Raw genomic sequence first — 27703 nt, 5'->3', positions numbered from 1 at the left:
ACTTTTATGGTATAAATATTGGAACCATACAGTAGGATTTTTAGATTCATTGGGTTCACTCCAGCCACTCTCAAGGTAAAGACATGACTGCTGTAGTGTAGCGCTAATAGTTCTCCCTTAATTGGAATGGAGGTATCTCACTAGGCTCAGTGGCTTTCTACTCAGGGATTTAAGGTAAATGCTATTTTAAATATTGATGGATGTCTTAAATATCTCTCTATAACATTATTAAGACTTGGATTCTCTAATGGAAACAAGATTATAATTACCTTTCCTAGAACTGTCAATGTTGCGATTACCATCAAAAGTGAATTGCATGTTCAGTTCTTTAATAAACTTTTACATCATTTAGGAAAGTATACTGTCTCATATGGTCTTCTGTATCCAAACTCAAACACACATCTCCGTACACTTTTCAGTGGAGAGTACATTGTTGAGGACAGATTCCGGAACGTTATAATATCCGGGTTGTTATAATCTAGTCAAAACTTGTTTTAAAAATAAGTCTATCTGGAGGGTGGTAATATTCTCTGGTGGTTCCTTTCTTTCAGGAAGAGGTTAGGCCAGTTCTTCAGGCCCATTTAAGTGTCTGAGAGGCCTGTATTTTTCAACCTTAAGTGAGAGTGATCATCCGAGGAGTACACCTGATCCGGTATAGTCCCAAAAAGGGGCTAGGATTTTAATCCACTTCAGACTGGTCACACTGACAACTGAGTGGCTAAACTAATGCAATAGGCTTCTAGTGCCTGGAAAACAGTGAACCTAAACCCAGTGAAAATATTGAAATACTTTGTGAAGAAGCCATTGGATTATGGAGACCTTCTCCATTGTATAGCTCGCAACTTGGACCTGCACAAGAAGACCTCCAAGAAAAAGCCCTCAAATATTCTCCCCCCTCCTCCCCCTGTAAATCTTCTCACCCGCTCAGCCAAAAGTGGCACTCAGAATAGGGAAAGCAAAGAGAAGAAAAATAATAAAATACCTCTGAAGGTGCTGTATATACATTCTGAAGTTGCTAAATGTTTCGTTAATATGTCAAAAAAAACCCACAATACTTGTGAAGTATTTCTTTAAATTCCCAGGATGTGGGCGTCACTGGTTAGGCCAGCATTGATCACACACCTCTAATTGCCTTTGAGAAGGTCTTGGTGAGCAACATGCTTGAGTGCAACTGAGTGACTTGCTTGGCCATTTCAGAGGACAGTTAAGTGTCAACCACATTTCTTTGGGTCTGGAGCCACATACAGATCAGACCAGGCATGGACACCAGATTTTGTTTCCTAAGTATATCAGTGAACCTAATTAGTTTTTGCAACAACACAGAGTTTCATGGTCACAATTACTGACATGTAATTAATTGAATTTAAATTCCCCAGTTGCTGTGGTGGAATTTGAACTCATATCTCTGGATCGTTATCCCAGGCCTCTGGATTACTAGGCCAATATCACAAACACCGTGCTACCGTACCCACAACTACTGCAACACTCTATCGAGTTTTTTTTCGTATACTTCTCTAATTATCCTCAATTTCAAGATAGAGAGGAATAGGGTCTTTGTTCTTTGAAAGAGGTCTTTGTTCATCAGGAGCTAATATAAGTGGTCAAAAATAAAGGTACGTTACTTTAATGGAGTTGCTTACAATCCTTTGCAAGCAATTGTGTTAGCACATCTTGTGTCAATAAAATAGTAAAACCTTGTGTCATGGCCTTTCACATGTAAGAGCTGGTTACAAATCTAGCTTCAAATAGATAGGGTGAAAGCCCTCCTCTTTCTCCGATTCTAAACCAATAATTTTGATGTAGTCTCAATCCAGTCTACATACTCAAATTGTATAGTTCAGTATTAGTTGGCAGACCACACAACTCATGCGACGCTGTGCAACAGTGAGTTTGGACATAAATCATGTTCTAGTAGCAATGTGGAGGAAGCCACATCTTTTGGCCACTCTATAATCTAACTTACTTCAATGTGCTTAGCGCAACATGTCAAAGGAAGTTCATGCCAACACAGGTAGCTCTCACAATGATGAGCACAAGAATTCACTATAGCTAGTAAATATTCTCCAGGGTACAGCCTTACTGAAGTCCTTTCTGGGTTCATGGCCTCATCTTCTGAGCCAAACAGAGCCCCATACTTGCCTGTGAGTATCACTAGCTCTGACAGTTGTCAATGGAAAAACGTGATGCAAATGATAGTGCAGCTTATCCTGCTGCTTGATGTCAAAGGAATGTTTTGAGCCAATTACCTAGTCTATTTATCTGGTGTACAATCAGTTCTACCGGGTAATCTTTTTTCCCTTAATCTTTGACTATTATAGCATTCTCTCTCAATATTCTGTTGATCAGGTGTTTGCAGTATTCTGCAATTATACTTGTGTGAAGACTATTGTTTGATGCATCAAGGCAGCATAGCCTGGAGTGACAGAATAGAGTTGTGTGCCTGTGATTCCTCACACATTGAGCTCCTGGTTTCACCAGCACTGTTATCAGTTCATGCTAAGAGTCATCCAGATTATTCTCTGCAAGGATAGAAATTTCCAGAGTGTGTCAACCCAGAGCTGCCCTAGAAGAATGTAGTTGCATCTCTCGTTACAACATGAAAATATCAATGACGATATTTCTGTTATAGACACCTTAGCCAATCATGTGCACTAGGCTGTCGCAAACAAGCTTTCCATCATGAGCTGTTCTTTATTCTTACTGGCTCAAGGCAAAAGGAAAGGAGAAAGCTGATAGGCTGTAATTACAGTAGCGATACAATAAAGGGTGGACAGAAATGTTTCAGGAATAAGTAAACAACTCTAAATTAAGTCAGAGTATTGAACAGGGGCATTAAATGGGTGAATATGGACAACATTGTAGAGGGTGCATAGAATGGAGTAACAGCTTCTACTCAAAGGACAATGGGGTAAGATAGTTCACAGTTGTACATCCTAGGCCACTGCTTAAATACTCTAATCTCCTAATTCTTGCTGTGCCAAATAAAATCATAACCATTACCAATATGGTGTCAGTGCTGAACAAGTGAATAGAGAGTCCAAGAGGAGATCAAAGCTCCAAAGAGCTTAAATGGTTGAGCTGTTTAAATGGTGCAGCATATTGAGAAGGTGTATGATCAGCAGCAAATTAAAGTTAATCTGGTGGAAGGACAATCTATGATTTAATATGAAGTCACGCCTTCCTGTGTAACTATGACTTTGAAATTGCAATGTCTGGTGCTTGAATACTTATCAATAAACATTTTAAATGGAGAAGCAAAATGGTGTGTGTATGATATGTCTGTTGGGAAACGTTATGTACATGTAAAGGCAGGCTTGGTAGCAGGCAGAGATCTGTGAGATTTCAGAAAAAAAAGGGGAATGGGGGTGAAGTATAATGGGTTAAAAGTTATGGTAATGAGTTAATGATAAGTATCATGATGTAACAGTGACATCAGCAGTCATGAGCTGGAGACTCTGTGGAGCACATGGAACCGTCTGTGCTCGTGAGAGATAGACTACCTTGTAGTCTATCATGTAAACAGTATTAATAAAGTAGCTTTGAAATAACCTGCCTGAGTCAAACCAAAGTTGGTGTTTGTGGGTTTTTGAGGTGTACATGCGGACATATGAATTAAGAGCAGCAATTGACCACTCAGTCCCTCGAGCCTGCTCCGCCATTCAATAAGATGATGGCTGATCTGACTGTAACCTCAACTCAACATGCCCGCCTACCCCCAATAACCTTTCAACCTCCTGCTCATCAAGAATCTATCTACTTCTGCGTTAAAAATATTCAAAAACTCTGCTTCCACTGCCTTTTGAGGAAGAGAGTTCCAAAGGTTCACATCCCCCGAGAGAAACATTTTCTCCCCATCTCTGTCTTAAATGGGCAACCCCTTATTTTTAAACAATGACCCCTAGTTCTAGATTCTCCCAATAGAGGAAACATCCTTTCCACATCCACCCTGTCAAGACTCCTCAGGATCCTATATATTTCAATCAAGTCACCTCTTACTCTTCCAAACTCCAGTGGATATAAGCCTAACCTGTCCACCCTATTTTTATAATCCACCTATTCCAGATATTAGTCTAGTAAGCCTTCTCTGAACTGCTTCCAACACATTTACATCCTTCCTTAAATAAGGAGACCAATTCTGTACACAGTACTCCAGATGTGGGTCTCACCAGTTCCCTGTATAAATGAAGCATAACCTCCCTACTTTTGTATTTAACTCCCCTTGCAATAAACAATAACATTTTATTAGCTTTCGTAATTAGTTGTTGTAGCTGCATACTAAACTTTTACAATTCATGTACTAGGACATCCAGATCCATCTGCATCTCAGAGCTCTGCAATCTCTCAGCATTTAGATAATATGCTTCTTTTTTATTCCTCCTGCAAAAATGGACAATTTCACATTTTTCCACATTAAACTCCATTTGCCAGATATTTGTCCACTCACTTAACCTATCTATGTCACTTTGTAGTCTCCTTACGTCCTCTTCACAACTTACTTTCTGACCTATCTTTCTGTCATCAGCAAATTTAGCAACCAAAACTTCGGTCCCTTCATCCAAGTCCTTTAAATAAGTTGTTTAAAGGTGAGGCCCCAGCACTGATCCCCGTGGCATATCATTTGTTACATCTTACCAGCCAGAAAATGACCCATTTATGTCTACCCTATGATTAGAAGATAATCTTCTATCCCTTCCAATATGTTACTCCCCTACACAATAACCTTTGATGTGACGCCTTATCAAATGCCTTCTGGAAATCTAGGTACAGTACATTCACCAGTTCCCCTTTATCCACAGCACATGTTACTTCTTCAAAGAACTCCAATGAATTGGTTAAATATTATTTCTCTTTCACAAAACCATGTTGATTCTGCCTGATTGCCTTGAGTTTTTCTAAGTGCCTTGCTATAACATCTTTAATAATAGCTGCTAACATTTTCCCTGTGACGGATGTTAAGCTAACTGGCCTGTAGTTTCCTGCTTTTTGTCTCCCTTTTTGAAAAAAGGCATTACATTCACTATTTTCCAGCCTAATGGAATCTTCCCCGAACCTAGTGAATTTTGGAAAATTGAAACCAACGCATCAACTATCTCACTAGTCACTTCTTTTAAGACTCGAGGATGAAGTCCATCAGGACTCGTCCGTCCGCAGCTCCAACAATTTACTCAGTACCACTTTCCTGGTGATTGTAATTTTCTTGAGTTCTTCCCTCCCTTCCATTTCCTGATTTACAACTTTTTATGAGATGTTACTTTTGTCCTCTTTCATGAAGACCAAATCAAAATACCTGTTCAATTCATTTGCCATCTTCATATTTTCCATTATTAGTTCCCCTGACTCATTTTCTATAGGACCAACACTATTGTGTGCCAATGTGTAAAGTGTGATATCCACCAAGCATGAGCCACACTGCGATGAGGTCACTGCTTCATGGTTTTGGAACTGAAAGCACTCAGGGGTGAACTTTGACCTGTAAGACTAAAGTCATACAGGTTTTGATAATGCTACTTGTGGAGCGATTTGTTCTTTCTGGACGGTATAACATTTGGAAGTTCAAATCACTCAAACTTAAAACACAGAAGGAGATTATTTGGCTCTTTTGTTGATGAAAAACTAATCCCAATGGGCAGAATCGTCCCAGATTTGGTGCAGTAGCGGGTGGGTAAAATGACGTTTTACCCGCCAGTTGTGATGAAAGGCTTTCATGCTGTATCATCCCAAACCTGCCACCTTACTTATGCATTCCTGGGAAACACGCCATTTCCATGGCGGGCGGGCTCTCATTCACCTGCCTGCCATCACCTCGCTGTTTCATCTTGCCGAGCGCCATATTTAAAGTTCAGCCACACACACCACATCTCAGTGCTTCCAGCCCACGACTACCGCAGGGAAGATGTCCACGAAAGGCAAGAGGGCTACAGCCCCCAGGTTTAGCGACGCATCACTGGAACACTTTTTGGACGCCGTGGAGGCCCAGCGCAATGTCCTCTGTCCCCCAGTATGGCCTAGGATCGCACGCATCCTGTCAAGCCAGTTTAAAATTTCATATGTTTTAATTAGATCACCTCTAATTGTTATAAACCCTGGGAAATACAGACCTAGTCAACTCAATATCTCCACATTCCAGGAACCAGTCTAGCAAGCCATTGTTGCACTCTCTCTAGAACATGTATGTCCTTCCTTAGGTAAGGAGATCAAAACTGCACACAGTATTCCAGGTGTGGCCTCTGCAAGGCCCTGCATTATTGTATTAAGATATCTTTACTCTTATTCTCAAAGCCCTGTGTAGCAAAGGCTTGCTTGCCGATTGCCTTCCTAACTGCTTGCTGTGCCTCCATGTTAACTCACTGTGATTCATGTATAAGGACACCCAGGTGCCCCTGAATGCAAACCTTTCCCAGTCTCTCACCTTTCAAAAAATATTCTGCATTTTCACTTTTCCTATCAAAGTGGATACATTCGCGTTTTGACGCATTGTATTCCGTTTGCCATCTCTTGCCCACTCACCCAGCCTGTCTATATCCCTCTGCAGCCTCTTACTCTCACAGTTATTTGTATGTACAATTTCTCGTAATGTGAACTGTAACAGGTACCTGTAAAGGGTGAACGATATTGTTAACTAATATTTTTACCAATCTAGTAATGTAATTAGTGTTTAAGTTGACCTTTGAATCGATCACTCATTTCTTGTAATTCTTGTGTTCAAACTGCAATCTTTCAAAAGTCTTACAAAAAATCTATTAGATTTGTGAAACACTGTATTGACTCTACTTAATCTGGATGGAAAGCCAAGAAATAAAATGGCATAACCTGAACATTAACGTCAGGCTCTTCAGGGGTAATATGAGGAAGCAATTCATCACACAAAGGATAGCGGAAATATGCAACTCTTCCCCCAAAAGGCAATTGAAAAATTTCAAAACTGAGATTGAAAATGTTTGTTTGGCATTAAGGGGTGTTAAGGAATCTGGGACCAAAGTGGCAGATGGATTTGAGATACAGATCAGCCTGATCCGTTAGAACGGTGGAACAGTTTAGAGGGGTTGAATGGCCTAATCCTGTCTTGATTAAAGTCAAGTCACAAGGTTCTACTTCACCAGGACTGAGAATGAAAGTTAATTACTCTGCTTCTGTGCATCCCCTACCAGCTGTTGCAGAGGCCCATTGAAGAAACCTTGGCATACAGCAGTCAGAATGGACCTTGGCGCACAGCAGTCAGAATGGACCTTGGCGCACAGCAGTCAGGATGAGACTTGGTATACAGCAGTCAGAATGGACCTTGGCATACAGCAGTTAGAATGGACCTTGGCATACAGCAGTTAGAATGGACCTTGGCGCACAGCAGTCAGAATGGACCTTGGCGCACAGCAGTCAGAATGGACCTTAGCGCACAGCAGTCAGAATGGACCTTGGCGCACAGCAGTCAGAATGGACCTTGGTGTACAGCAGTTAGAATGGACCTTGGCATACAGCAGTCAGAATGGACCTTGGCGCACAGCAGTTAGAATGGACCTTGGCATACAGCAGTCAGAATGGACCTTGGCGCACAGCAGTCAGAATGGACCTTGGCGCACAGCAGTCAGGATGAGACTTGGTATACAGCAGTCAGAATGGACCTTGGCATACAGCAGTTAGAATGGACCTTGGCATACAGCAGTTAGAATGGACCTTGGCGCACAGCAGTCAGAATGGACCTTGGCGCACAGCAGTCAGAATGGACCTTAGCGCACAGCAGTCAGAATGGACCTTGGCACACAGCAGTCAGAATGGACCTTGGTGTACAGCAGTTAGAATGGACTTTGACGCACAGCAGTCAGAACAGACCTTGGCACACAGCAGTCAGAATGGACCTTGGCGCACAGCAGTCAGACTGGACCTTGGCACACAGCAGTCAGAATGGACCTTGGCGCACAGCAGTCAGACTGGACCTTGGCACACAGCAGTCAGAATGGACCTTGGCGCACAGCAGTCAGAATGGACCTTGGTGTACAGCAGTCAGAATGGACGTTGGCGCACAGCAGTCAGACTGGACCTTGGCATACAGCAGTCAGAATGGACCTTGGCATACAGCAGTCAGAATGGACCTTGGCACACAGCAGTCAGAATGGACCTTGGCATACAGCAGGCAGAATGGTCCTTGGCATACAGCAGTCAGACTGGACCTTGGCACACAGTAGTAAGAATGAGTCATGGTGAAAAACAGTTTAAAAAAAGTGTGTAATTACTTTAAAATGTTTGGGGATCTGTTATTGTTTTTAAAAATGTTTGAAAAGGACTTTTATGACTTTGTATCACTTGTAAAGGGATCAGTTATACTTTTTGGATAAGAAATACTGGTCCATGTGAGCCAGTGACCCTTGCACTGGAAGCAGTGTCAACAGGAAGGAAGTTCCATGGAGACCATGTGGCAGCCAGGGGCAAGGGGGAAAGGGGAGAGCTGGAGAGATGATCAACAAGCCAAGTTGGAGAGATGGATTCCTGAGTGGTCAGAAAGCACATTTATGTGCCAGTGCTGTTTCTTTCACTTCGAGTGATTGGATGCCCAGTCTCAGCCATACCATCCAAAGGTAGAGATGGCTTTGATAGATCCATGCTACCATAGCCAATGGCAGCTAAGAGTTGTGAAGGTTTCTGAAAGAAGTGCATCACTGTGCAGAATATTACATGGGTGGAACCCTGTTTACATGGAAGCTGTGGTCTACAGAGAAACAGCTAAGTCCTTGAGTGGAAGTGACTGGAATTCTCCTTGGAGGAACTGTGTGGCTGAAACTGTGTGGCTGTGCGGGCGGAGTGGACTGCCTATTAACCACATGAGCTAGTGCCTGTTGTATCTACTATCGCATGTATGCTTTACACTTTGTACTGACTGTGATTTGCCCATTAATTTATGTTTATGACCATTCCAATTCATGTTAAAGTAAAATTTGCAAAATGGAATCATGTTGGTAATTTCTTCATTTGGCTGTTGCTCGGTAAGTTTGGTTCCTTTCGTTTATGGACCCCACGGAAATAACTGCAATATGATTATGTTCATTTTGTCCCTGCGGTGTTGCTATTACCAAGACTCCTGAAAGTTTTTAGGGTCTGTAAGAAATGTAAAACATCGCAGGTTCATGTAGCCCCTCAGTTGTGGGGCTACATTTAGTGCTGGTTGCCATCATGAATAAAAAGTGCCGCATGTTTGACGGGGCTTTGTTCCCAGTTTATTGTTACATGGATGAGGTAATGTGCTGTAGAAGAATAAAAAATGAATAATTGTCCTTGTGCTTGAATATCACCACCCTCTGGGTAAAAAAGGTTTTTCCTCACATCCCCCCTAAACCTCCTGCCCCTCACCTTGAACTTATGTCCCCTTGTGACTGATCCTTCAACTAAGGGGAACAGCTGCTCCCTATCCACCCTGTCCATACCCCTCATAATCTTGTACACCTCGATCAGGTCGCCCCTCAGTCTTCTCTGCTCCAACGAAAACAACCCAAGTCTATCCGACCTCCCATTCCATTCATTAAATACTTCCTTGTCAAATTACTCCTTCCAAAGTGTATCACCTCACACTTTTCAGGGTTAACTTCCATCTGCCACTTATCTGCCCATTTGACCATCCCGTCTATATCTTCCTGTAGCCCAAGACACTCAACCTCACTGTTAACCACCCGGCCAATCTTTGTGTCATCCGCAAACTTACTAATCCTACCCCCCACATAGTCATCTATGTTGTTTATATAAATGACAAATAATAATTGGCTTAGGGTTGGAAAAGGGTAAAATCAGCTAGAATTCCTGAGAACAATTATTATCCATTGACATCAGCCAGTAAATGCATCCATATCCACAATGTTTGCAAACAGGATTGATGCCCTCTGTTTAATAATCTGCTGACATTTGCACTCTAGGTTTACATGAAGGATGGCCATTTGGATGAAATACCACAGGATTAATTGAGCCTGTGGTACGTTATTCTATTTCCTTAATATATCTCAACCTTTATCCGGCTTCCTGGCCCATTCTTCTTGCAGTCTTGTCTGCTCAATTTGGGTAAATTATAAGTGTTCATAATGCCAATGAAGGTAGGGCATACTCATAATATTGGCGATGCTGCTTTGTATGGTTAACAAGCCACTCCATAAATGGCATTCCTCCAGTAACTGAGCTCTAATTCACTCCTCAACTACAGCAAGCATCAAAGAGTCATTGAGTGGTTTGAACAGAAAGAACTGGAGAAAGAAAAATGTGAAATCCTTTATTTTGGCAGGAAGAATAAAAAAGCTTATTATCTAAATGGTGAGAGATTGCAGAACTCTGAGATTCAGAGGGTTCTGGGTGCCCTAGTGCATGAATCACAAAAGGTTAGCATGCAGGTACAGCAGGTAATTAGGAAAGCTAATAGAATGTTATCATTTATTGCAAGGGGAATTGATTACAAAAGTAGGGAGGTTATTTTTCAGTTGTACAGGGCACTGGTGAGACCACATCTGGAGTATTGCGTACAGTACTGGTCTCCTTATTTAAAGAAAGATATAAATGCGTTAGAAGCAGTTCAGAGAAGATTTACTAGACTAATACCAGGAATGAGCAGGTTGTCTTATGTGGAAAGGTTGGACAGGTTAGGCTTGTATCCACTGGAATTTAGAAGAGTAAGAGGCGACTTAATTGAAACCTTTAAGCAAACGTTAACTGATTTCTTCTCCGCCGATGCTGCCAGACCTGCTGAGTTTTTCCAGGTAATTCTGTTTTTGTTTAAGATCCTGAGTGGTCTTGACAGGGTGCATGTGGAGAGGATATTTCCTCCTCTGGGAGAATCTAGCACTAGGGGTCACTGTTTAAAAATAAGGGATCGCTCATTTACAGAGGTGAGGAGAATTTTTTCCCATCAGAGGGTTGAGAGTTTTTGGAACTCTCTGCCTCAAAAAGCAGTGGAAGCAGAGTCTTTGAATATTTTTAAGGCAGAGCTGGATAGATTCTTGTATAACAAGGGGGTGAAAGGTTACCAGGGGTAGACAGGAATGAGGTTACATTTGGATCAGCCATGATCTTATTGAATGGCAGAACAGGCTCGAGGGGCCAAGTGGCCTAACTCCTGCTCCTAATTCATATGTTCGTAGGGAAGTGGGATGTAAGGGCCACTAATGGAGAAGCGAAGAAAGCCAGTACTTAGACAGTGAAAACAAGGAAAGTCAATGATTAGCAGTGCTTACTTCCCAATATTGTTTGTGCTGCGTTGCACAGCTCAAGTGAAAACCAATTGCATTTTCACTTCTCATCTTTGCGCCCCCCTCCAAAGACAGAGGGAAAGTTTTAGGAGAATCATCGTGGATGATTTTCACACCTTCTGTCATTTGCCTGGGCAGCATCAGAGGTGGTGACCAACAGGGTCTTAGCAATGGGTGATGTGTAACACCAAACTCCTGGAGAAACTGGGAGATTATTTTCTCCTCAATGGTTAAAGTATTTGGCAGTAATAGAGTATATATCTGCCTCCATTTTTTTTTCTTTGCTGGTTCAGGTTTTTATTTGTTTCTTTAATCGTTATTCATTCACTGCTCTCCCACCGCTCACACTTCCACTGGACACATCTTATGTCTCTTTCCCCGCTATCAGCTTTCTGTCACTGGGTGGCGCTGTCTGCGGCGGCTGCAGCGCGCTCCTCCCTCCAGGCGGTGGCGCTGTCTACGGCGGTTCCAACACGTTCATCTCCGGCAATTGGTGGCGCTGTCTACAACAGCTCCAGCCCGCTCTCCCTTCCACTTAGTGGCGCTGCCTGCGGCGGACCCGCTCCTCTCTTCCCTCCAGTTGATGGCGCTGTCTCCTGCGGACCCGCTCCGCTCTTCCCCTTCCAGTTGGCGGCGCTCCCGCTCCGCTCTTCCCCTCCAGTTGGCGGTGCTGTCCCTGGTTGACCCGCTCCGCTCTTCCCCTCCAGTTGGCCGTGCTGTCCCTGGCGGACCCGCTCCGCTCTTCCCTCCAGTGGGCGGCGCTGTCTGTGGCGGACTCGCCCCGCTCTTCCCCTCCAGCTGGTGGCGCTGTCGCTGGCGGACCCGCTCCGCTCTTCCCCCTCCAGTTGGCGGCGCTGCACCTTTAACTCGGCCTCGGTCGTTTTTTTCCCGACCGTCGCCGGGTCGGGGGCCTAGGGACGGCGGTAACGAGATGAGTACGTTAGTATCTGCTGGGAATCACTTCAGTCGTTTGTGCTGTCACGGCAACGGAGGTGGGGGAGGGTCGAGGCTGCAGGTTAGACTCAGGCCTCACCTGTGGGGAATGGCCTAGGCCTCGCCTGAAGGGGTTTGGGGGAAACCGGATCCCAGGACTGGGAGACTATAATTCACCCGGGATCCCAATGAAATTCTGTATGGAATAAAGTGAGGACATCCTGTGATTTGGTGACACTAAAGAGCCGGTAATGGAGAATGTGGGACGTGGACATTGTGTGTGTGACACTCTAGAGCCAATAACTGTAAATGCTGGGACTGAAGGGGCTGAGGCTCTGAGACCAGGAAGGTGGAATATTAATTAGCATAAGCACAGAGTGAGGCACCACAGAACCAGCAACCAGGAATACCTGGCAGAAAGCCCAGAGCCAGGCAAAGTAGGTGTAGAAATCTGAAATGCTGAGGCATCAGCAATGTATGTGGCATTATAAAACCAGGACTCAGCAATGTCAGGGACTGGCACTACAGAGCCAGGAGTTGGAAATGTCCATGGAGCCACAGGTAGTTAGTTAGGCACTGCAGTCCTGCAGTTAGCAATGCCAGAGGATGGGGCTCAGACATTAATGCCTGCAATCAGAAATGTCAGTGCATGAAGTAGTCAGATTGTATCTGAGACGCTGCAGGGCTTTTTGTGAATGACCTGCCGTTTGGCATAGTATTTGGCTCTTTTGCCTGTACAGCTGCAGTAGTCGGTTGTTTAGCTGTGACAGTTTCTGTTTGTGTCATCATTTTTGCCCTGTTGAGAATCGTAGAGCTGATACAGCACAGAAGGAGGCCATTTGATCCATTGTTTCCATGCCAGCTCTCTGTAAGAGCTAAAACAAAAACAGAATTACCTGGAAAAACTCAGCAGGTCTGGCAGCATCGGTGGAGAAGAAAAGAGTCGACGTTTCGAGTCCACATGACCCAGGCTCAGAACTCTGTTGAAGGGTCATGTGGACTCGAAACGTCGACTCTTTTCTACTCCACCGATGCTGCCAGACCTGCTGAGCTTTTCCAGGTAATTCTGTTTTTGTTTTGGATTTCCAGCATCCGCAGTAGTTTTTTGTTTTTATCTCCGTAAGAGCTAGTCCTACTTCCCCACCTTTCCTCTGGAGACCTGCAAATTTGTTCTCTCCGGATAATTATCCAATTCCCCTTTGAAAGCCATGATTTAATTTCGAGTGCCAGTCTCTCTCAGGCAGTGCAATCCAGATCCTAACTGCTCGATGCATAAATAAGTTTTTCTAAATGTCGCCTCCTGTTCTTTGCCAATCATCTTCAATCGGTGCCCTCTGATTCTCAGCCCTTCTGCCAATGAGAACAGTTCCTCTCTACCTACTCTGTTCAGATCCCTCATGATGTTGAACACCTCTATCAAATCTCCTCTCAATCTTCTTTTCTCCAGGGAGACCAGCCCCTGCTTCATCAATTTACTGTTGTAACTGTCTCTTATCCCTGGAAGCATTCTTGTAAATTTTTTCCTGCTCCAATTCCTTCCCATCCTTAATAAAGCCCAGAGTTGGTCACAGTTGAGGCCCAACTGGAGTTTAAAAGTTCACCAAAACTTCATTGTTTTTATTCTCTATGCCCCTATTTATAAAACCCAAGATTCTTTACGCCTTATTAACCACTTTCTCAACCTGCCTCGCCACCTTCAATGATTTGTACACATTTGGCCCCAGGGCTCTCTGCTCCTGAACCCCCTTTAAAATTGTATCTTTTATTTTATATTGTTTTTCATTGTTCTTCCTAACAAAATATATCATTCCACATTTCTCTGCATTACCACTAACCTGTCTATGTCCTCTTGAATTCTATTACTATTTTCCTCACTGTTCACAGTACTTCCAAGTTTTGCGTCACCTGCAAACTTTGAAGCTGTGCCCTATATAATCTGCTCTTGTTAACTGAGACTGTTGAGATTTGTTTTAATATTCATTTTCTTTTGTCTTTACTTTCCCCTGGCCGTTCTTTAGCCCTTTCTAGCCCCCCTGAAATGTTTGTAGAAATCTGCTTGTTGAAGACATTTTAAAATCTGTATTTTTGGAGCCTTTGATATTCTTCCTGTCTTGAAGGCTGCCATTCAGGCAACCAGATGCAGTCACAGGTAGCTTTTGCAATACCTCATCTTATTAACTATTTTTCATGTGTAACCTATGACATTTAGAACAACAAGCTTGCATCCAAGATAATCTAGGTTAGTCAAGCCTATAGATATGAGGGGAGATCTGGAGAACATTGATTGGGTAAATGGAATAAAATGTATGGTGGTAAATAAACAGTGGGAAACAATTCAAGATATTCCACAAGAATGTATTCCATTGAAAAACAAAACTTCAGTGAGAGAGATCCACCTATGGATTACTAAGGAGGTTAAGGATAGTATTGGATTAAAAAGAGGCTTGTAATGTTGCAAAGAGTAGTAGTAAGTCTGAGGACTGGGAGTGTTTTAGAAACCAACAAAAGGGCCATCAAAAGGTTGATAAAAATAGAATGAGAGAGTAAACCAGCCAGGAAATAAAATCAGATTGGAAGAACTTTTACAAGTATATAAAACAAAAGAATAGCTAAAGTAAATGTTGGAGAATGAGGAAATGGCAGAGATATTGAACAAATGTAATGTCTGTCTTCACAGTAAAAGATAAAAATTACATACCAGAAATAGGGGATAAGCCAGGGGCCGGTAAGTGTGAGGAAATTAGGATAATTAATATCAACAGAGAAAACGTACTGCAGTAAAATCTGACACAGCATTAGATTGATCCCTGGGTTGAGAAGATTGTCCTATGATGAGAGGCTGAGTAAATTGGGTCTATATTCTCTGGAGTTTAGAAGAATGAAATGTGATCGTTTTGAAACATAAAAGATAATAAAAGGGACATGACAGGGCTGATACTTGAAAGTTATTTCCTCAGGCTACAGAATCTAGAACAAGGGGCCACAGTTTCAGGATAAAGGGCCTAACATTTAGAACAGAGATGAGAAACTTCTTCACCCAAAGTTTGTGAATCTTTGCAGTTCTCTATCCCAGAGGGTTGTGGGTGCTCCTTCATTGGACATATTTAAGGGTGGGATAGACAGGTTTTTGGTGTCTCAGGGAATCAAGGGATATGGTGAGTGGGTGGGAAAGTGGAGTTGAAGCTCAAGAATAGCCATGATCATATTGAATCGTGGAGCAGACTAGATGGGCCGAAAGGTCGTCTCCTGTTCCTGCTTCTTATGGCCTTAATCTGTTCCTCATCTGATGTCGATGAGCATTCCAGTAACAGTTACAAGATGCCGATCAAGAATGGGCAGCAAGGTTTTCCCCCTCTATAGCCCACAGGCACTGAATTCATTTGAAGCACATGTCAAACTATTTAACTAAGATGCGCTAACTCAGCATAGACCAGGGATTCAACCTGTAGCCTTCCTGATCTGTATAACCTCAGCTGAATGTTGGACAGTGAAGTTAGCAACTGAACTATCAAAGAATTAATGTATTATAATTGGTTTACTAGGCGTTGTTTTAACACATTTCCTTGGCTGTGGAAACAGATGTTGTAGATGAATAACCCAGTTTCATTTAAACCCCTGAAACTTTCAGCAGTCTGCACCACATTGCTGCTGCAGTGTAATGAGAACTAGTTGATGTGGAGGAGTGTAATGGAGGAAGGCACTATCCAGGACAGTGGAGAGATCTTGTGACACAAAATGTAAGTGCCAGTGAGTTGCCCCATTTAAGGTCCTCTTGCAGGGGCCAGGAAAACAGCCACAGAAAAGGAAACAAGAAGAATTCGCCTCAGGGGCCCTTAGGTTAGGAAAATGGGGGCATCAAAAGATATCATCTGCTCAACCTACTCAATGTCCTGTGACTCCTTCCACACCTGACGGAAAGTGTGTCTACATTTATCAAGTGATAGCAGCTTTTGGCTGCCTTAATTCTTCCTGTTGTCGAATGACTTGCTGCAACTCATGCATGAAGAATGGCTTTTTGAGCTGTGCACAGTCGGAATCAGTACCTCTGAGAGGAGGAGATTGGGGGGAAGGAATTAACAAAAGCAAATAGCCTTATCGTGCTATCTTCCCATTCATTAATGTTGAATTGACAACCTGCCAGCTTTCTTACTCATTAATATCTTGCCCTGATGCAGGCCTGCCTCCCATTGGCTGATTACAAACTTCTGGTTGTTGTGGTTATGTCCAAGACCTGGGCCAGCCCGCCCACAGGGGCTGATAGAAGATGTGCAGAGCCAGGCGAAGGAAAGATCGAGGTAAGTTCATTGTCTAAATGATTGACTATGTCAGACTAAACAAATACTTTTTTGGGTAATGGGTCAATATCTTTAAAATAAAAGGTGTGAATCGTAAATCTCTTCATCTGTACCCCCCCCCCCCTTTAAGTTGCTCCTTAAAACCCACGTTTTTGACCAAGCTTTTGATCATGTGTCAAAATGTCTTTGGATCTATGTCAGTTTTGTCCAGTTATGCTCCTGTGAAATGTTTTGGCTCGTTTACATTGTTGTTAACGTCTTAAATGTTAATTTTCCACCTACTCTTGGCTTTCCTGGGCACATTATAACATTCTGTATACTAGTCTGTTAGTTGGAGCACTGCATTGCAGTCACTCTATCACAATTCATCTGTTTCTTGTAATTGAAAATATTATACCAAATAAGATTGCCTCTTCTCCGCTCCTGACAGAATGTTGACAGCAGCTTTTACATCCTCTTGCAGCTTAAGGGAGCCCAGAGACCGTTAATGTCTCCTTTCCTGGAAAGTAAGATGACCAGTGGAGAATAAATGGCCAAATATATTGCAAACTATTTTTCATGGAATATGGGCAATGCTGGAAAGACCAATAATTATTGTCCATCCCCAGTTCCCCTTGAGAAGGTGTTAGTGAGCAAACCACCACAGCCCCTGTGGTGTAGGTACTCATAGAGTGCCTCTAGGTAAGGAATTCCAAGATTTTGACTCAGCGACAGTGACAGAACGGCAATATAGTTCTAAATTGGGATGGTGCCTGACTTTGAGGGGAACTTGCAGGTGGTGGTATTCCTCTGTCCTTATCCTTCTAGGTGGGTAGCAGTTGGGGATTTGGGAAGTGTTGTCGAAGGAGCCTTGGTGAGTTGCTGCAACACATCTTGCAGATGGTGCACACTACTGCCAGGGTGCACCTGGATGGTGTCAAACCTCTTGAGTGTTATTGGAGCTGCATTCATCCAGGCAAGTGGAGAGTATCCCATCACACTCCTGACCTGTATCTTGTAGATTGTGGACAGGCTTCCACAGAGAGTCGGGAGGCAAATTATTGATGCAGAATTCCCAGCCTCTGACCAGCTTTTGTGACCAGAGTGTTTATGGTCCAGTTAAGGCTCTGGTCAATACTAACCCCCATGATATGATGGTGAGGATTTAGTGACAGTAATACAGTTGAATATTAAGGATTGTTGGTTAACTCTCTCTTGTTGGAGATGGTCATGCCTGGCAGTTGTGTGGTACAAATCTTACTTGTCACTTATCAGCTTGAGTTCAGGAACAAGATCATGTCTTTCAACTCAGCAATCTACAGCCCTCTGCATTCAACATTAAGTTCAACAATTTTAGATCAGAACCTCTACCTCCATTTTGTTTTTTTCTAACTGGTTGTTTTTTCTCGTTTCCTTATTCCTTAACTTTGCAATTGGAAGGCTGCTATCCAGCCATTCACGCCTCATGTGGACATGTTTTTTGTTTCTTTACTAAAGCTGTTGCCATTCCCTTTGGCTTTTGTACCATGAAACCTTTTGTCATTTAATCTCTCCTGCCTTCCATCCTATCACAGACCTTCCCTTTTGTTTTTCCTCCCCCTCCTCCATTTCATTTTCTCAAAACCTATTACATTTCTGTCTTTCCTCAGTTTGATAAAGGGTCATCGACCTGAAACGTTAACTCTGTTTCTCTCCACAGATGCTGCCTGACCCAATGTTTATGGCCAAAACTTGCTCTGTGTATCCATGATTCTGTAAGATGGTGGTGGGAATCAATTATTTATTTCTTTTTTTCCTAATTTTCTCTCCACCCCTCACAGGCAATTATTGAAGTATGTTTTGATATGCACTGACATCACTTCTGTACCATATTTTTAATGCATGACAATAAACACTGGCAGGCTGTTTTTTAATTCTTTAGTGGGACTCGAGTGTTGCTGGCAAGGCCAACATTTGTTGCTCATTCCTAATTGCACTTGAGAAGGTGGTGGTGAGCTGCCTTCCTGAACTGCTGCAGTCCATTGGGTTTAGGTACACCTACTGTGCCAGTAGGAAAGGAGTTCCAAAAGTTTGACCCTGCAGCACTGAAGCAATGGTGTTATCGTTCCACGTCAGGATGGCTTGGAGGGGAACTTGCAGGTGGTGGTGTTCCCATGCATCTGCTGCCCTTGCCCTTCTAGGTGGTAGAGATCGCAAGTTTGGATGGTGTTGCTAAAAGAAGCTTGGTGAGTTACTGGAGTGCATCTTGTATATGGTATACACTGCTATCGCTGTGCATTGGTGGTAGAGGAAGCGAATGTTTAACGTGGTAGATGGAGTGCCCATCAAGCGGACTGCTTTGTCCTGGATGGTGTTGAACTTCTTTAGTGCCTTTCGAGCTGCGTTCATCCAGGCGAGAGGAGCTTAGACTATGTGTCTTGACAATGAGTGTCGTTCAGAATCACAACCAAACCTGATTCTGGCATCACCTGGAATCCTCAAACTCCCTGCAGAAGCTGCCGTATGACCAATCTGGCCAATTTTCCCTCCTTGAATCCAAGGATCACAGAACCTAATTGTAGCACCCCTTAGCTGAGATCTGCAAACTCCACACAGACTGGCTTTGAAGCTGAGACTTCCTGATCTGTTCAGCTGAGCTGCTCACTGGATAAACACACTAAACAGTTCAGAGGTTTCCTTCTGGTGAAAACTGCCTTCACTTGTGGAAAGAAAAAAAGTGTTACGTTAATACATTTGCCCCGTTTAAAACCACAACTTAATCAATCTTTGCATCTGGAAAATTTTGTTTGAATGCAAGGCCTCAAACTAACCACAGCCATTTTCTTGATCATGCAACCATTTGAGCAAATTGTGTAAGGGGCAATGTTGGAAGTCATCCTGTTCATATAATATTCCTCTGCCATTCTAGGGGATATCTTGACCCATTTAAAATAAGTAGGAATATCTGTGTTAAAAAAACAGATTGAGGAATATTATCCTCAATAAGTGTTTGTCCTTCAATATTGCATCATTACTAAAACATCATTACCAAGCAGTATTACTAAATGCTCATTCAAATATGGAGGGATTACAAGGCAAAGATGTCGATTTAATGGCAAATTTAATTACGGTTAATGATTGTTGCAGTTAACGTGCATTCTATAGAAATAAAGAACTTACATTTATATAGTGCATCTTCTGACCTTAGGACATCCCACAGTGCTTCACAGCCAATGAAGTTGTTTGAAAGTGTAGTCATTATTGTAATGAACACATGGCAGCCAACTTTGTGCATAGTAAGATCCCAATGATGGCAATGAAATAAATGACCATATAAGTGATGTTGGTTGAGGGATAAATGTTGAACAGGAAATCCCCTGCTGTTTCTTGAATTGTACCATGGGACCTTTTACATCCACTTGAGAGGATAGGTAGGACCCCAAACTAACATCTCATCCTAAATATAGTACCCCTGGCAATGCAACAGTTCTTTAGTACCGTACTCAAGTGTTCACCTGGATTATGTGTTTAACTTTCAAGCGGTATTTAAACCCACATCTTTCTAACTCAGGCAAGTGTGCTACCTCTGATCTAAGACTGATACCTCTGTTTCATACTAATCAGAATTTTGTGTGTTAGAACAAGAGTTGTGGTTAATGTAGCTATTAATTAAAATTAATATTGCATATTGTACTGCATTGTGAAGGATCTGACTAGTGTGCAGTTAATTTTGAGTATTGTACAGTTAAATTAACTGCCTGTTAAATTTGATGGAAGACGATTGCTTATTTGTCTGCAGATCTCAATTTGAGTCATCCTTTCCCAGAGACATCTGGTGAGAGAAAGCTGAGTAGACCTGTCAGCTATTATCTTTTCTGTTAAAAATAGAAAGAAAGCAATAAAATCACCTTGGATTCTGTTCACCATGAAACTGATGCCTCAGTTATCGATATGTGATGTGATCAGTCTTGCTGCAGTTTTCACTCTTCTGACATCCTATCCTGTGGCATTGATAAAGTTGTTAGGACAGCCGAACCTAACAAAGGGATTCCAGAGTCCTCGTCTGTCAAAGGTGTCTTAGAAGACCACGAACAAATTATTATTCTTTAGAGTTCTTCCGAATTTGCCTTGCATCGCATTCACTGCTTTGCTTGGACCGGGATCGGGATCTTTACTGGGTTTCAAGAAGATCATTGAACTTTGTGGCCTTGTTCAGCTGGCTCAGGAGGATCCTGGCAAGGATTTTACCAGTAACAAGGTGCAACAGTATTTCCACTTTTGAAACTGTCTCCTTCACGTTTGTGCAGTGCAATGGCTCTCACGTTCTTCAGCCCTCAGTAACCATCTCTTCATCTCAAATTAGCATGAGGGGTGGGGTGGGTGGCAGAGTTACGAGACTGCTTTGAAGGCTCTGAACTTTGCCTGGATTGATCTCCTGCAACCAGGAGAGAATTCCTGTGCTCTCACTTCCTGTCACAGCCTCTCTTCCCCCCACCACCCCCGGCAACTCGGCAACTGCCCTCTCCAACTCGCTGGCAAGGCAAGAGAAAGCAACCAAGGGAGCAGAAGAGGTGGTGAGGGGGAGGGGGAGGTGGCAAACAGGCCACAGGAGAGAAGGAGAGACAAGTGGCCCGAGGGCAGTGCAGTGAATACCGCTTGATCAAACCCAGGACAGCAAAATGATAATGAGCCAGACTCTTGCTGCAGAGCACAGGGCAGCTGTAGTTCTATCAAAGTGGTTTATTGCAAGAGCTCCATTCGGGCCTGGTTTCGTCTCCATAGTGATCGTTGATGCCTTGGAAGAGGGGGAGCTCGTGACCCCAATTGCTCATCCCGCAACCCCACTGGCTGTCATGTTCCCTAGTTTGGGAACCCCTGTTGTAAAATTATGAGAATTTTAAGTTGTTAAGATTTTATTAATTTGTTTGAACCTAATGTTCCATTAGCCTGTGCTTCTGAGGGCAGCAGCAATGTGAGTGGTCCAGACACAGTCTTCATTACAAGGTTTTTGAAATATGCTGGCCTGCACAAGACTGGGTGCCTTCCATTTTCTTTTCGTCATTTCTCCCACTTTAGCCTGCATTCTGTTTTAGATGTTTGACTCATGCTGCTTATTTGTGTTAAAGTTGTTTTCATTCATATGGCTGGGGTAAGCAGCGCATAAATCAGGATTTGTATCAAAGCACTCCTTGGAGCTTTTGTTTGATAATAGCTGTTTGAACTTTGACTTGTTATTTAGATCTCCTGTGACTGCTTCCATAAATTCCCAACTCAAATTCAAGTTTCCTATGATGTCAGTCTTTGATGATGAGGGGGTGACAAAAGACATCTTAGAACAGCTTAAATGGTGATTTGTCCAACACTTCAGTCAGTTCCACACATGGTGCAACTGCTCTATATGTTTTGAATGGGATTTAGTCTTGTAATTATATAGCTAAGTAGACACCAGGCACCCGACTTTCCTGGCCCCAGTTGGGTTCGAACAAACATGGGCCACGATGGCCACAGCTTGGTGTGGCCAGAGGTTCCGCCTCCATTTCATTCCAGAGACGGGAGAGAGCGAGGGGCTCCGAATCTACCCACGCCAATTATGAGGCCAATTATCGCAATTAAGGCCTTAATAACAGGCACAAGTTCAGACTGATCTCAACTTTGCAGGAAGTGGCCAGGCTTCAGGAGCCTTTAGTGTTTAGATTCAGTGAGAGCAGGTATGCACTGAGATGAAGGTGGGTCGGCAGAGGGTAAAACTTCTTTCAAGGTTAGTGACAAGTTATCAACTGTGTGGAAGGGCTCACTCCCTGGATTGAAAAGTTGCAGGAGTGTATCAAGAGACAGTAGAAGAGGGAAAAGTCAGGTGCTTCAGGGCATTGGGCCATAGAACCATACTGTGTGGACTGAACCTGATCAACAGGAAGGGTGCCCTTGGAAAGGGTGCTGTACCCTCACAAATGGAGGCCACTGAAGCTGTGCAGCAGCGTGTACAAAAAGAAGGGCCATCATGGCATGGCTTCAACTTTAGGATTTTCACATAGGGTTGTTGGGAGAGAGCCCCCTCAAAGTGGCTGCTCTGTGCATTTGCACCACTTTACTGCCACCTGCGCTATCTGATAATCACAAGCCCAAATCTTCCAATCAGAGTAACAACATTCACTGCTTTTGTGTGTCAGGACCTAGAAGATGACGCAAAGCATGTACATGCACGGTACTTCTACATGAACTTTAAAATTCCAGAGGGCTGTGATATGCTGCCCAGACTCCTCTGTGGAAGCATCCGACACTAACTCTGCAATTGGAGACTTGGGCCCGATGCCCTGAACTTGCCTAGAAATTTACACCAAAATGTCTAAACTTTTAATCGCAGGCATAGGACCAGGGTTCTCGGGAAGGGCTTTTTCTTATACAAAATGTATTTGAAAGCAAACTTGCAGAAGGATCAATAACCACCCACACTCACCTCTTTTTTCCACATTTGCTTGCATTGCATTAATGTTTATACAAACTCAAAAACAATTAAAAGTCTTTCAAAGATTAAAAATAGTAAAAAAAAATTAGGAACTTTAAAAAAAAACCTGCAATTCTGCTGAATCTCAAGGGACATTTTTTCCACCAGGGCTGTGGCCTCAGCACTTCTGCACCTCACCAGAACCCCTCTTTGCACCCTGACAGCAAATCCCTAAAAGCCCCAGCACAACAACGCAGAAAATCTGAGCCCCTGTCTGCACTCACATGCAGGAGAGAAGAGAGAAAACAAAGGGCCGCTTTATTTGGAATCAAGCTCTGAGCCAACAGTGTTAAGGTTCAAAGCCATGGACCGTGCCAAGATTTTCACAGATCATTTTTGGCTCATTAAGTGAGGGGTGCTTGCAGAAGGTGTTTCAGATGAAATACATCATAGAGAGGCAGCAGGACAAGCACTTGACAGCACTTCAAAGGGCAATCAAATTGGCAGGCACAACAATGACAGCTGAGATGTGCCTTTTTATCTTGTGCACTCCAGAATTGGCTCGTCCCTGTTCCCACCTCAGATCTGCCTGTTTGGGCAACAGACCCATTTTTCCATCAGTTAGGACCCTGACCTCATCAAGATCCCAATTCACCCCCAACAGAGGTGGGTTGCTGATCTATAATCTGACCTATCTCCAGCGGGAAAATCCAGACCCAGCACTTTTGAATCAGACTTCTTGTGGGAGGATTTGTAGTTATCAGCTGGTGAAGTGAGGAGTTGGTGATCAGTACTTTAGAACAGCAAGGGGTGACTATTGGGGTTACATGATCACATCCCCAAATTGCCATGGACCCCTTCCATGTTTTGTGCCTCTGGCCTCTACAGATATTAAAGTTGCTAAGTAGATTACCTTCCTTTCGAACAAAGAAATGGCCCATTGTCGATCTTCAAGTTCTCGAAGTGAAAAAAGGACAAGTTTCTTTCGAAGAGGGGTGAGAAAGGACCTTGCCAGGAACTTGTAACCAAAATGACCTTGAAGTTCTGCTGGTTAGGTTAAAGTTCCAGCTTCTGCAAAAATTTATTTGCAAATCAGAAACATAAAATCTTTCATGAACCAGCTTGATCAGGTTGTTGTTCTTCTCCTCACAAAAAGTATTCTTTGATGTTTTTAAGAACGTTAACCAAGTGCACTTTTATCAATACAGTTGACAATGGGTTTTTCACCAAAATTAAGTTTTTTATAAAGGTGCCTAGTACTCCACCTCCTGAGAAACCTGATTTAAAATCACTGAAAATGACAAAATTATATCAAACCATTTGATAACTTAATTTGTATACACTTGTCAGTTTCTTAGTAGATTAAATATTTCCTGATGAAAAATCTTTTAGGGTGTGCTTATTTGTGTCTGCGCATCTAAGGAAATGAGCACAATTTGAACAGCCTTCAGGAATGCATGCATATTGGAATCTCTCAATTTCAACTTGTAGGCCATGACCAGATTGTGGGCATGATTCAGGTGAATTGAATCTTGAACCAACATAAAAAATTGTGGAAAACACAAACTCGCATTTAATATTGTGTTTAAAACTCCCTCTTCCTTTGCGCTTGTTCAGCCGATTGAGCTTGAAACTGGGCACAAAACAAACAGAACCTCTGCCTTGTGAGGTGGGATTAAACACACAGCTCTGGCTTGAACAGAGCATTAAGAGTGTCAGTGGGTTCAACCAGAGCAAACAGACAAGGTAGTTGATGGAGCCAAACCAAATTGCATCAGTTTTGTGGATATTGTGATTTGGAAAATTTTGGCTGAACCAGGACTTGATGCAGGAGAGCCTTGGAAATTAAACTTGAAATTGAATAAAAGTGGTTCCATACTATGGAAGATTTCAGGTTCAGTAATCTTTCCAATGTCTGTTCACCGGCTGTTCAAATAAAAATTGGGCTTTGTGTTCATAACCAGAATAATCATATCTCTGAGTAGCTATTTGATTTATAATAATTTGTAACAATGGTGGCTGGGACTCCGTCTTTAATATATGTTTTAGTTTTCCACTCACTATAATACAACATTTTTAAATAAAAAGTGCAATAAAGTTCAACACAACTTCTCTGTGCTTGAAGAAATTATCTTTCTGATTGTGAGTTTACACTTCAAAGCATAATGCTTAACGGTCACCAAATGAAAAATGGCATTTGTGTGTTTATTTTGCCAATCTTACAAAGTTTAAAAAGGAGAAGTGCACAGGAATAATTTTTGTTTAACTGTCACAAGATGCTTTGTCACTTCCTGCTGCTTGGGGGTTGCCAAAAACCTTTTCCCTGCTATAAATGCTCCAGTTATGTTGCAATTTTTTTTACTGATTCCTGCTATTCATTGCTAGGATAACACTTCCACACACACTGGCATTTCACCACTTGGTAAGTTAAATGCTGTCAAAAGTAAGACCAGTTGGGTGTATTTTTGAAACTGTTATTAGGATCAGAGTGCTCTTAAAATCTGCCTTGAGCATTTTAAAGAAGTGAATGCAGACAAGGACAGACTGTGTCATCAGTCTCTGTCTCTCTCTCTCTCTCTCTCTCTGCGAGATATTACTTGGCTTTGCATCTGTTATTGATTATCAGTTAAACTTTGTTCCACGTGGAAGTACAAAAGGGATTTTTTTTTTTCGCAACTTGCCTAGCCGTATGTCCTTGTGCATAATGTGCACAAACAAGTCTCAAGCTAAGAGGTAGGCGTAATAAATACAGTGCTTTTGGCCGATAATGCTCATGGCGTATAGATGTGCCTTTTTTCTGCACAGTGACTGTTAGAACTCGTTTTCAAATCATGAAGCATTTCTGCAGAATTACATATGTACTGTTGTGGGATCAATCACATGCCACATTGGCCATTCATGTAGTGATTATCTCTGTATTTTTGTAATCATTCACATGGTAACAGAGAATGCACCATTGTATGCAACTGTTGATCTGTCACAAAATGATAGTATACTGGCATGACACTGTTGTCATTAGGATTTCAGTAGAACCTAATGGTGGTCATGTGACATTTCTGTGATTTTTATATTTGTTAAAGATCTGAAAAATAGCCAGGGGCACAAATCTGGATTTTATCTTACAATCTGCATGACCTTGGGTTGTATCTGAAGAGAGCATTTTGAGCAATTTAACACCAATTTTCACAGGTCTCTCATTGGTACAGGAGCAATTAGCAGCGATGAGTCGAGTATCACATGAGAATCATACATTCTTTAAAAATAGAGTCAGGCTCAACTGCTGAGTGCCTCTTAATTTCACAAGGAAACAGTACTGTTGTCTGTTTATCTCCCACACGTTCTGTTTATTTAATTACCCACTTCCTTCAGGTTATTACCCCTTGTGTGCAGTAATTCAAATGGTGGATCATACCCACAGTTTATGGCATTCAAGACAGTTTGCAAGATTTGCTCATTTGGTGGTGGTTTTTGATCTGAATCAGAAAGTTGGTTCGAGCTCTCCTCCTTGAGCTGATTATCCAGGCAGTCATGCCAGTTTAGTACTGAGAGAGTCCTGGATATTGGGCCATCTTTTGGGTCAGAATTTAAACCAAGGTTCTGTCCATCTGTTCAAGAACAGCAATGGCTTCTCCTGGTCTTGTCAGAAAAACACATGAACTGGCTACTAGCCACGCTGTGGTTTGTGGGAGCACAAAATGGCTGTCAGATTTTACCCCATAATAGCCGTCACTTCATAAGTAGTCTACTCAGTGAAGAACTTTAATTTGTCTTCTGTAAATCAGAAATATTCTTAGAAGTTAATTCTGAAGGACTTCACTAACTAAGCCATACAGAAATCATTAGCCTAAATATATGGGCTGAATTGTGTTCTCTTGTTCAAATTATTCATGAATTTAATGCACAACTGGCTTTTTGAAAAGGAACATGATCTAAAGAGCACTCAAGACCTAATTACCAGAGCAGCTGTTTGAAACAGTCGTTTCATTTTTACAAAACATTACTATTTGGACTTGTTAACCAGAGGTATTTTGCATTTTGTGAGATCTGCTTTATCTCTGCTAGAGTAAAAGCCTCACTCTCGTGCACCTGTACTAGATTGCTGCAGTCTGTGGAGGACAGTGAATAGTGAACAATGGGTTTAGGGTATCATATAGGAAATTGAGAGCTAGTTGTTCTCAGTTTTCTCAGCCACAAGTTGTAGAGTAGGCATCCTATCCTCTTGGCTCTCCCTCCTGCCTCTCAACCAGGGACTTGTGTATAACACAAAGTAATCCTGGAGTGATGGGAGAAAATGATTAATCCGGCAGGTACACTGTTTATGGAATAGGATAATAATGGGTCAAGCTGGGAAATATTGTATATTACATCATCACTCCGTCAGAACTCTAGTGAGTGGCATTGTACAGAAACTGGTTGAGACAATGGCTCCAATTTCCTGCTCTGTCAATTTTTCAGTAGAACAGGGCACTCGGGTGGATAATGAATCGGGGACATTCTGGAGTTTCTGCTCCAGTCCTTGCCTGTCCACTAGTTTCCTATGCACAAATAGTTTACAGTGCGTCCGATCAAAGTATCCTCTAATTTGTTTCGAAGTGCACAACCAATTCATTTTAGTTCACGGGCCCTTTAAATTTTCTTGCATAGCTGCACACGTGCAGTAAATTAAGGGCCGACTTGTGCACGGCCTGTGTGGAAACTTTCAGATGCACGATCACACAGCTTAGAGGGAACACTGCATCAAATATGTACAATATTACTATTGTTTGTATTTCATATCATTCTTGAGTAAATTGCATTTATCCAACACTTAGTTTTCACTGAAAACATTTAAATCAAATATGTACAATATTGACTGGTGCAAATGA

General features: G+C 42.5%; 1 protein-coding gene across 4 annotated transcripts in view; it reads left to right on the top strand.

Moving 5' to 3' along the window:
* Nucleotides 1-12037: 12037 nt before the first annotated feature.
* Nucleotides 12038-27703, top strand: part of LOC144681556 (hyaluronidase-like) — a 48033-nt gene continuing 32367 nt past the window's right edge. For 2 of the 4 annotated variants that reach the window (XM_078543231.1, XM_078543234.1), the window contains exons 1-2: nucleotides 12038-12149; nucleotides 16319-16438. In XM_078543231.1, coding sequence (XP_078399357.1) covers nucleotides 16364-16438 — 75 coding nt within the window. In that variant the 5' untranslated portion in view covers nucleotides 12038-12149; nucleotides 16319-16363. Of the gene's footprint in view, nucleotides 12150-16318; nucleotides 16439-25147; nucleotides 25261-27703 lie in introns of those variants that run through there. The other 2 variants (XM_078543232.1, XM_078543233.1) reach the window with 2 other exon arrangements.

The sequence above is a fragment of the Cetorhinus maximus genome, chromosome 6 (assembly GCF_964194155.1).
Source record: "Cetorhinus maximus chromosome 6, sCetMax3.hap1.1, whole genome shotgun sequence".
Taxonomy (NCBI): Eukaryota; Metazoa; Chordata; class Chondrichthyes; order Lamniformes; family Cetorhinidae; genus Cetorhinus; species Cetorhinus maximus.
This window is presented reverse-complemented; position numbering and strand designations above follow the sequence as displayed.